Below are 10,613 nucleotides of genomic sequence, written 5' to 3'. Positions count from 1 at the left end.
GATCTTCTCCTGCATTTCCCGATCTCCTCCACCTGCGACATCTTATATATTCCATTGATTTTGCGGCTGATTTGCGAGGAGACTGTTGGGCGTGTGTAGAGTGTATGTTGGTTGATTTCAATTAGGTAATGCAATTCAATGTTGTTAAATGTACCGAAACAATTGTTAAATGTTAAGTTCCGTTTCCACATTTTTTTATTATATTATTATTATGTTCATATATATTGTGTTTTTCTTTTTTGCTACAGCTGACATCAAGTACATTTTGCTTATGATTTGCTTTTTTTTTTTTGTTTTTTATTTGTTTTTACTTCCACTTCTCTTTTTATTTATTTTTAGATTTTTGTTTTCTGTATTTCTAGTTAAACATTTAAATACGACTTTCCACATGCCTATGAAAATACAGCGATCATGCATGTCAGCGAATATATATTCATGTATAAATCTATATACCCTTTTTCAATGCTTTGCAAACTATATAAAAAAGTCGTAACCACAAACAAATGCAATGAAATATGTGAGGCGAAATAATAATGGTGAAAAACTAGTTGCATCGCCAGTTACCCGGTTTTTACAAGTACAAAGCGAGTAATTAGAGGGCGGAACGGAAGGAACCAAGTGGGTATGGTGGATCTATGGATCCATGGATCTAGTGTTAACCATCAACAAGTCGTGTGTGTCTGTTTGAGTCAAATGTTTTTAAAAAGTTGATTGATTTTGCTGCACCTATTCGGTCATATATATATATCGTATCAGAAATAGTTTATGGATTTTCGCAATTTCGCTGCTAATTAGGCTAAGGAATTTTTTCAATTCGGCCTTGGCAAACAACACAAATTACATAAAGGTTTGCTTATAGAAATTCATTATATTCGTACAATATATATATATATGTATAGCGTTCATTGAGTGGTGTCTGTATGGGTGTAGTAATGTAACCACTGAAATGACTAAAACGAAACGTAGTAAATGCAAATGCTCCAAAAACAATAATGATTTTTTTATATATCTATATAATTATATATAGACCCGCGTTCGATCTCATTTCGGGATTTAGAAAGGGACAGACAAAAAGTGAGAGAGAGAGATACGACGGGGGGTGAAGCAACTTTTCTTTTAGAGAGCATCGGCCTTGCAGAGCATGTTTTCTTTTTGAAGCTTTTTCATTGATTGGTTTTCCATACAAGTGTTCTTTATTTTTTTCTTTTTGTATTTTTGTTTTGCATTTTGCTCAAGGTTTTTTTCTTGACATTTGGTTTTCATTTTTCGATTTTAAATTTTACATCTAGGTCTTGGTGGTTGAAAAAAAAGAAAAAAAAATGTTAAACTGAAGTTAATTCTCGCACTCACGTAACAATTTTATATTTATATTTTTAATGTTCGTCGAAAATATATTATAAATTCAATTTAAAAATAATTTTGGTTGTTCTTTGAAATACTTCAACTTTTCCGTTTTAAAATGCATCAAAAACGAATAAAAAAAAATGGTTGTGAAGCTTTTTAAAAAAATCTTAAATATTAATAGCGAAAAAGAAATGCAATTGAAAATCTGAGCAATATACGTATGGGATCTTAGTAGGTGTAGTTTTAAATATTTTTAAAGAGATTTCCCCATTTGCGAATTTACGATTTTTATGTCTCTCTTGTTTTTTCCCTTTCTCTTTCTCTGCTGCTTTCTTTCTTTTTTTTTTTGTCAGCTTTGTTTTTATCTCTGGGTTTTCTTTCTTGTTTGCCGATGATGGAATTTAATGCTTCTGCTGCTGCTGTTGTTCATTCGTTGTGGTTGCTGTTGTTAGTTGCTGTTGTTAGTTGCTGCTGCTGTTGCTGTTTGATGATGTTGCCGCTGTCTTGCTGTTGCTGCACGTTGCATGTTGCTGGCGATCGTTTATGGCATTCAGAGAAAGAATTTGCCCAGCAGGAGGCTAAGAATGGCCGCAGCAATGGCAATTGCAATGTAAAAGACCGGAATCTGCTTCTCAGCCAGAACTGGAGCATAGGGCTCATTCACCTGCTTAATTGCCGGCGAGCTGCGGTAGCGTGTGATTTGATCCTGAAAAATGAAGAGAAATGAAGACCGGTTAAAAAGGGTACTTTTAAATGCCTTAAAAAGATAGCAAATACAAAACAAACTAATTGAAACACATAAATATGCCTTTGAACTGGTTTCGAAATGTTTCGCAACTGAATTTATTAATACCTTCAAGTGTAGATTTTCTTTTCGCAGTTCATTGTTGGACTCACGCAGCGCCTTGATTTCAAAGGCCAGCGACTCAATATTCTCGCACGTATCGGGCAAATTCGAGGGCTATATTTGGGGAATAAATAGGTGTGGCGTTATTTATTTAACCATTATTGGGTGTTAATCAAGGAGAACCCACCATATCCTCGCTGGAGAGCTTCTCGAGCTTCTTCTCGATAGCCTCAGCGATGCCTGAACTAGTGTTGACGCCTCCGCTTCCACCTCCGGCACTTCCGCTTCCGCCGCCGATGGCACCGCCACCGCTGGTGTTCTCCGCATTCGCCTCGTTGCTGGGCAACTCAAACACGCACTTCAGCTTGGCGTCCATCAGCTGCTCCGGCTCTAGTTCCTTCCACTGCAGGAGAAGATTACAGGCAAGATTGATTAGTTAAATAGTTTAATCAGTTTAAACACTTTCTGAGTCATATTAATTCCCTAACTTTGCGCAAACTAATATTGTAATGATTAAGTGGATTATTATACCTTATTTATTATATAATAATATCGATCTAATATTCTAGTAATTACAATATGATTTTTATCATCCTTTCTTTTCCTTACCAATTTATTTAAATCGGTCAGATCAGCATCCAGGGGTGCCAGGACGCTCTGCACCATAAACTTGTGCTTATTCTTCTCCTGCTGATCGTAGATGAATGGCTGCAGGCAGACTATGTACATTGAAAAACGGTTCAATTAGCTGATATATATGCAAATAAATACAATCATAATACTCACTCTCCACCTGGGTCGTTCGACTGGGCAGGATCTTGCCGATGTTTGGACGTACGCAGTAACGCTTCGGGGCGGTTGTCTTGATCTTGAAGACCAGAGGCAGAGCCGAGTTGTTGCGCAGAGTCATGATTGTGACAACGGGTCGGTTGAAGGGACCTGCAATTGTGAAACAATAAAAAAATATTAATAGGTTTAATACCATAGGTAATAGGTAATCGATATTTAAGTACATTTCGATCTGATATGTAAATATCAGGTTTTATTTGACATTAGGCATTATCGCACTTTTAGAATAGCCTGCAGGCGTTATCACACTTTTTATTGAATGCACCCGATTAGTCACACTCTATTGACGATAACCCCACCCAGGGAAGCCAACCCACTTTCGCACTTTCCCTGCTCTTCTCACTTTGCCACTCTCCCTGATTTTTTCGTCACGTCACGCTCATTGCGTCATTGGCCAAAGCAAGTTCAAATTAATTGAATTAAAACCAAAACAAAAGCGAGAAACTGGCACAAAAGCCGAAAAAATAGACCAAAACATCGGGGAGTCGTGTTTTGGGTACTCTATAAAAGGAGTTCTGACTTGTCATAACAGAATAATATTAATCATTTATATATTAAAGTTATTCAGAAATATTTTTAAGATCATTAAAAACGGAATAAAACAAAACTTTGAAACGTATGTAATGTAATATAATCTGTATATTCCATTTTTCATTCTATAAGAAGAATTTTTCTCTAAAAGGCAAAAAAAAATCGGTCAAATGTTACGGATCTTATAAACAAATAAACAATATTATATTTACTTGCTGCAAATACATCCATACATTTATGTAAATTTACAAACAAATTAACAAATTGATTCAGACAATAGAATGAGTTTTAACACTACCAATGCCTTGGTAATATGTAAATTGAAGAGGGTAAATAATAAATCGATCGTAGAACTTACAAATTCCCAAAATACTGCTATCATTTTTATCATTTTCCGAATGTTAAGTGGCAACAAAAACACCAAATGAAACAGTAACACACGAATCGCTGTGTTTAACATGGTATGTGTGTTTATTTGATTTCAAGAAAATTTCATTAGACAAGTCGCGTCATGCATGTGTTTTCCGCCCTCTGCCTCCCACACCCTTCGCGATTTAACGCTAAACGGGGCGGTGGGGTGGCAGGTGGTACAAAAGAATGGGGCTAAGGCTCATACACACACGCACTCACAAATATGAAAATATTTGCGCACAGTGGAAATGAAAGTAAATATATTTTTTTGAAATATTTTTAAAGATTAATTACTGACCTTAGTACTTTTTCACCAATAAATTGAGATTTAAAATATTCATTATTGTTTAATTATTTCCTTTTTTGGTGTTTGAAGCTTAGACTAATGTATTGTCTACCATTAATTGATTTCAGTTAAAAGATATGAATAACCGTTCTCTTCAGGCATTTATAGCAGATTCATTGATCTTTTTGAAAAAAAAAATATGGATATGTATTCGAATTTTAACGTTAGCAATGCTTTGTGTGCCCACTGTGCGAGCTCTTGCTGTCATATTGCATTGTTGTTACCGCTGCTGTTGCGTTTGCTTTTTGGCCAAAATTCAAGAGTAAAAGACAAGAAAAAAATGACCCATGACAAGTTTTTGGGTATAAAAATAAAATGCTAGCCAAAAAACACAGGGCGAGCAGGAAAGAGAGACGGAGAATCAGTGCAAGTGAGAAAAGGAGCGACGCCAGCTGCCGGCATAAAAAAAATACAAATCTTGAAAGAGGAGCAAAGAACAGATGAAAAAAAAACAACAATAAAAGGTGTCAAATAAATCGTACGCAAAATAACAACAAAAACAACGGAAATTATTGATAAGCAGAAAGTCAAAGAAAGTGATAGAGATAGCTATATAAAACAGAGTGTGGGAAAGATGAGGAAAGAGAGCGTGTGAATGTGTGTGTTTAAAAGAGAGCGAACTTTGCAGTTTGCTGTTTGCAACAACAAATTGGAGGTGAATTGGCTTTTTTTTTATTGGTCGATAAGAAGAAGGCCTTGCAAATATGTTGAAAAGGGAAAATTAATACCCAAATAAAATAAACTTACCCACAAAACGTAATTCATGCTCTGGGTCAATGGTCAACAGATCAAATTGTTGTTTGCTCATTGTGTTGCTGTTGTTGTTGGGTCTACTATTCTTGTGTTGTTGGTTATTTCGCTCTCTCCTCTTTACGACTCTCTTCTTCCTTTTGATTTTTTGTGCGTCCTGTTTTTCGCTTAGCTTTTTGTTGTTTTTGTTTGCTGTTAGGGAAATGCACACGGAATTTTATTAAAAAACTCACACACTATATAAGAGTGATTTTTTCGCTTACGTTTGCGTTTTTAGCCCAATATTTGAACGAAATTCGCTGTTTTTTCAGCCCTCTTTTTTTTGTCTTCTTTCGTCTTTTTACGCCCGTTTCGCTCTCACAGGCGAAATATCGGTAAATTTATGCGACCAACACACACACGCATGGACAAAAAAATAAAGGAAGAGCGAGAGAGAGAGACAATCACTCACACACTCACACGCACGGGCTTTTCTTTTTTTGCAGAAAAATGTCGAGAAAAAAAAACTACGATCAACGTGCGCTTTTTCACCGACTTTTCAGCTGCTTTTCTACGCGATCTTCCTTTCTAGGTATAATTTGCACTCTTCGGATTCTTCAAAAAACTCAGTTGCAAATGCAAAATGCAAAAAGCCAGAAATTCTGTCAGCAGAAAAAACCGCTTGTCAAACGCATGCGTCACTAGAGCTGGTAGTAAAATCGATTGGCCGTTCGATATTAATTTTTTGATATCGATTAAAGTCTTTTACGATAAGCAAACTTCTCTAAACGTTTAAATATATCAACATATTTAAGAATTACAATGTTTTAAAGATACGTCGTCTGTACAGTAATCTTCAGAAAAAGTCAAAACGCTTCTAAGACTGACGATACATCGATAATTTTTATTTATTTTTTAAAAATGTTAAACCGTGAGTGTTGGGCAGAATGTGAAAATATGTCCCAGTGGAATTCGGCTATTAAATACATTGGTCGCGTTCAGCATAACAACATTATCACAAATTACTGATAGTTATAGTGAACGCGTATGATCACTGATCATGGTCAGCAAAAAATGAGCATAAAATAGTACGCTACATTCTCTTAATACATACTATTAACTTTCGAAAAAATGAACACAAGAAGAATAAAAAAGAAAAGGAGAAATAAAACACAAATATTCATTGAATCTGTTGTTATTTTTTCACAGGTTACTTTTCAGGTGGCGTAATCTATCATCAGCGTTCAGCAGAACAAACTTGATCACTGGTTATTGATTCATTATGTAATCATGTGTGCCGAAAACGACCATCAATTCATTATTTTTAAATAAACTACTTCCATTGAGTTTGTGGCTATAAATTTTAATTTATTATTTAATTACTCAATTTATTAAAATACCGTTTAAATTTAATAGTATCATGTTCAATTCATCATTTTTGTATTACCTATATCCTTTGAGTTTGTGGTTATAAATTGTGATTCCTTATTAAGTTACTAATATTATTTAAATACCGTTTAAATTTAATAGTGTCTTATATAATTAGTGCATATTTATCAATTGAATTTTATTATAAAATGATAGGTTTTATTTATTTTTGTTTATTTTCATATTTAGGTGAACAGGCGTTTTTTCACACTTTTTCTTTCAAAAATATTAATGCTTTAACAATACTTTAATCAAAAAACCAAAGCAGGCGGTGACTTTAAATTGCACTGGTTTTGCATAAAAATGAATAGTTTGAGTTCATTCAGTGTACAAGTCGGTCAGCTCTTATATCAGCTTAAAAATTGTCGGGAAATTAAACAAGTAAAAAATAGTTTAAATTTTTTTACAAGTCTGCGATTTAAAAAAACGAAAGCTATTCATCGAGCCATCGATAATCAATATCAGCAAGTAAAGTACAAACTGACAGAGCTATCGATATATTTAAATTGCAAGGAAAGAAGAAAAGGTGTTTAATTTTTTGGCGAAATAAGGAATTTTTAACGCTAGATAGTGAAATTCCGGTTTGGGAAGCATGATAATCGAGAAGCAGCATCCGCTGGACAATTGCCAGCTGTTTGTCCAGATGAGGAGGACCTTCCAGGACGTCGGCGGAAGCAACAAGAGTCTCGGAAGCATTCTTTATTGGAGCGGTAAGTGTATTATTTTGGGGATTAGTCCCAAATAAAGTATTCTCCGGCAGGAAACGAAGAGCATATTGCTCTGGTTTGCGACCGGGTGGCGGGTATATTGCTGGAGCACGAGCTGATCGTCCAGGAGCCGCATGCCCAGCGGCCGGAGGATCTGGTGGCCCGACCAGTTGGCCCGAAGGCCATGAATCACCTGCGCGGCCTACTCGTCTACCTGGTAGTCAATACGGCCAACCAGCAGCAAGGGGAACACTCCCAGTGGAGCGAGCACTGCTTCCATTTGTGCGGCCTATTGCCGGCTTTTCCGCAATTTCTGACAATTGCCATAGCCCTGAAGTCTGGCCTTCAGCAGCCGCTGGAGGAGTTCCTCGCCTGCGGACCGCGCTGGCTGACCTCCCAGTACTTCGATGCCTTCGACCAGACTCTGTCCCACGTGCACAAGGATCCTTTAGATGCCCTGCCATTGATCTTCGGCGTTATAACGGCAGCTGCTCGTGCCATGGTTTATCATAATCTACCCGAAGCCAATAAGAAATTGATGTTGCAGATGTCCGGGATTTTGCACCATCATCTCTTGACCTCCGAAGAGCGTCTAAAGAGGGAGGTGCCTGCGACAATGCGCGGGATTTACCTGGCCCGTGCCACGAAACAGCTGCTGGAGCTTCTTGTGGATATCCTCGGCGATTCGAAGGGGCGCCAACTGCCCAAGTACTTTACAATCTACAGCCAAATGAGCGTCGACATCAGTGGCAGCTACGCAGCTGATACCAAGAAAGATATGCGACTCTTTGCCCAAGCTTTGTTGGACGGATTGCAACGCGTTTTGCAGCCAGTTAGCGTGTATATGTATATGTTCTGGCTGGAAATACCATCGCCGCGTTTGCTATACAGCTACCAGGAGCTAGTCTGCTGCCTGGCGGCCGAGATGCTGCCATTGGCCCAACAGCATAAGGATCTCTCTCAGCATGACGTCTGCAAGCAGCTGAAGACTTTCGCGGATGCAGCAAAAAGCTTTGAACAACGCCTTACGGAGCTTACAATTGGTGAACTGTTGTCCTTTCTTGACGGTGATCTTGGCAAGGCCACCAAAGAGCAGCTCCTCGCTGGACTGGCCAATCTCTTTGGCCGCTCCATAGCCTATGGCAATGATGAGTGCGTGGAAACCATGGAGAAACATTTAAGGTTGCTCACCCCGCTGCATGCTCAGATGATACTGGCGCATTTAGGAAACGTGGTGGAGGCCAAAAAGATGACGAAAGACGAGGAAGACGTGTCCATTAAGATGGAGCAGCGTGACGAGGAGGAGGAGACCATGAACACTAGCGAGGACGACAGCGAGGAGGATGAGGAGGAGGGAGAGTATGCCAGCCTTTTGAATCTGGTCCTGCGTCCCCTGTTCCTGCAATTGAGCTCGAAGGAAAAGATCCATTTTCTGCAAACGCGCGATAAGCTCGGTGTGACGACGGGAGACTTTAAGTTTGAGGCACCGGATCATCAGGAGCGGCGCGTACGCTTCTTCAATCGTTTGGAGATAAATAGGACATTCCCGCTGGACGATTTTCTAGCACTATGCTATGAGAACCCGGAAAAAACGTGGCTGGATTTCGCCATTTTGGGTATGGCACACCAGCGCTTTGGAACGCTCTTCTGGCGCGTTGCTCGCCATTGTCCTAACCATGCTGTCCACCAGATGACCCACTGTGCCAGGGAACTTTTGCGAAACGGCGAGCTACTGATAAAGGCGAACGCCCCACGCTTTCTGCTGTCTTTGTATGGCCACCGGCAGATCCTCAACGGTTTGCATTCGTCATCGCGCAAATATGTTGTTAGCCTGAAGCACGATGCCTGCATGTATGACAAGGAGCAGCTTAAGCAGTCACAGAGCGAGTTCCTGGAGGGTTGTGCCGGTGGTCTAGCCGTGTTCAGTGAGACCTTGGACTATACCAGCCTGCAGCGCATCCTGCGTTTGCTTTTTCAAATGACAGAGGCCGAGCAGCAGCTGCAGCGTTTTGGTCGCCTGCAGATGAGAAGCATTCTTAGGAAACATGGAAAACCACAGGGAGGAGAAGATGGAGAACCAGAGATTGTCCAGATCGCCAAGCAATATCAGGCCATGCACGAGCTTTTGCCCGAGTGGCGCCAGGAGAATATCAAGCTAATCTCCCAGCTGATGTTTACCATAGATGCTTTGCGCTGGAACTTGACCACCTTTGTGCAAGCACGCGTGGATGCTCTGGGCCTGGTAGTGCGCTATTGGCTAACGAATCTTCCTTACCTGCTGCTCCTGACCGAAGGTGAGTTCTCCGATTCAGAGGATACAAAGAAAGACACGTTAGGTTGCCTGCTCTAATATTTGATTTTTCGCAGAATTCCGTCACAAAATCGTTGATTTGTTGACCCAGATTAAACACAAGGACTTTTGGCTGCTCACACTAGAAGAGGGAAACTCTAGTTTCAACCGTCGGTTCATTAGTTTGGTGACCCAAGCGAGTGGAATGGAGGCCACCAAGCTTTTTGCCCATTCTCTGAAAAGTCGCATCGATAGCAAGCTTATGGGCGAATTAAGCGATGCGGTGGTGCAGGCCAACTGTCAGTCGGCTTTGGAGGCCTTCAAATTCCTTTTCCGTCGCTATATGGTCGCCTTCCGGCATCATATCATGTATGGAAAACTGAACAGGAGGCGCCGTCACTGGGATCATTTAATGGCCGTAGTGACTAAAACTCCGCTCTCAATTCGCAACGAAATCATGACCGAAGCTCGCCAGGGTTTCTATTCTCCTTTAAGCAACAGTCCGGCCAGAAATCCTGTCCAGGAGCAGGCCAATCCAAGCCCCGTGGAATTGGATTCGGGAGAGCTGCATTTTTAAAATGCAGCTATCTTATTTTGTACTCAATTCAGCGCCACCAGTCTAATATTTAGAATAGTGTGAAGCGCATAATAACTTAATCAAGACACGTACATACACTTATGTATATTGTTTCTTGGATCACTAAGATTGAATATGTACAATCCTGCATTTTTAAAATGCAGCTATCATATTTTTTTACTAAAATCAGCGCCGCCAGTCTAACATTTAGAATAGTGTGAAGCGCATAATAACTTTATAAAGACACATACATGTAATTATGTATATTGTTTCTTGGATCACTAAGATTCAATATGCATCTTAGAACTCGGGAACATTCTTATCAAATATTGTAAGCGGTCTCAAAAAGGACAAGCAGAATGAGTTTTCGAGAATAACACACATTCTTAATTTCCCAAACCATAACCATAATGGAATCTCTTTATTTACTTTTTAAGTCCATGTTGTGGCATTTGGAAAAAAATTCTATTTACAATGCTCAACAAATAAAAACTAGTACAAAAATACAACAATACCATTTTATTTCTTCATTTTTCCGAAGCATATATTCTGAT

At 39.2% G+C, this 10,613-nt stretch overlaps 2 protein-coding genes across 2 annotated transcripts; one reads left to right on the top strand and one right to left on the bottom strand.

Moving 5' to 3' along the window:
• Window positions 1–177: 177 nt before the first annotated feature.
• On the bottom strand, window positions 178–5,770 carry LOC108045379 (vesicle-associated membrane protein-associated protein B/C). Its single transcript, XM_017124694.2, has 7 exons — window positions 5,342–5,770; window positions 5,076–5,270; window positions 2,978–3,130; window positions 2,801–2,910; window positions 2,379–2,594; window positions 2,198–2,305; window positions 178–2,050 (listed from the first exon to the last, which is right to left on the bottom strand). Exons 2-7 carry the CDS (start codon window positions 5,134–5,136, stop codon window positions 1,895–1,897), a joined length of 804 nt encoding a protein of 267 aa, XP_016980183.1. The 5' UTR covers window positions 5,137–5,270; window positions 5,342–5,770; the 3' UTR covers window positions 178–1,894.
• Window positions 5,771–6,960: 1,190 nt separating this feature from the next.
• On the top strand, window positions 6,961–10,565 carry LOC108045362. Its single transcript, XM_017124672.2, has 3 exons — window positions 6,961–7,195; window positions 7,246–9,486; window positions 9,560–10,565. Exons 1-3 carry the CDS (start codon window positions 7,078–7,080, stop codon window positions 10,057–10,059), a joined length of 2,859 nt encoding a protein of 952 aa, XP_016980161.1. The 5' UTR covers window positions 6,961–7,077; the 3' UTR covers window positions 10,060–10,565.
• Window positions 10,566–10,613: the final 48 nt, after the last annotated feature.

This window comes from Drosophila rhopaloa, unplaced genomic scaffold (assembly GCF_018152115.1).
Source record: "Drosophila rhopaloa isolate 14029-0021.01 unplaced genomic scaffold, ASM1815211v1 contig_3, whole genome shotgun sequence".
NCBI classification, from domain to species: Eukaryota; Metazoa; Arthropoda; class Insecta; order Diptera; family Drosophilidae; genus Drosophila; species Drosophila rhopaloa.
The sequence above is the reverse complement of the archived record's forward strand: the minus strand, read 5'-3'. Positions and strand labels throughout refer to the sequence as shown.

What these genes read in the sequence shown, in the direction of transcription:
- LOC108045379 (XM_017124694.2), bottom strand. Translation starts at nt 5,136, where the DNA reads ATGAGCAAACAACAATTTGATCTGTTGACCATTGACCCAGAGCATGAA. An exon ending in GCATGAATTACGTTTTGTGG is followed by an intron (nt 3,131 to 5,075) that starts GTAAGTTTATTT and finishes TCACAATTGCAG; the next exon opens with GTCCCTTCAACCGACCCGTT. An exon ending in AGCTCTCCAGCGAGGATATG is followed by an intron (nt 2,306 to 2,378) that starts GTGGGTTCTCCT and finishes CCCCAAATATAG; the next exon opens with CCCTCGAATTTGCCCGATAC.
- LOC108045362 (XM_017124672.2), top strand. Translation starts at nt 7,078, where the DNA reads ATGATAATCGAGAAGCAGCATCCGCTGGACAATTGCCAGCTGTTTGTC. An exon ending in AAGCATTCTTTATTGGAGCG is followed by an intron (nt 7,196 to 7,245) that starts GTAAGTGTATTA and finishes ATTCTCCGGCAG; the next exon opens with GAAACGAAGAGCATATTGCT. An exon ending in CCTGCTGCTCCTGACCGAAG is followed by an intron (nt 9,487 to 9,559) that starts GTGAGTTCTCCG and finishes GATTTTTCGCAG; the next exon opens with AATTCCGTCACAAAATCGTT.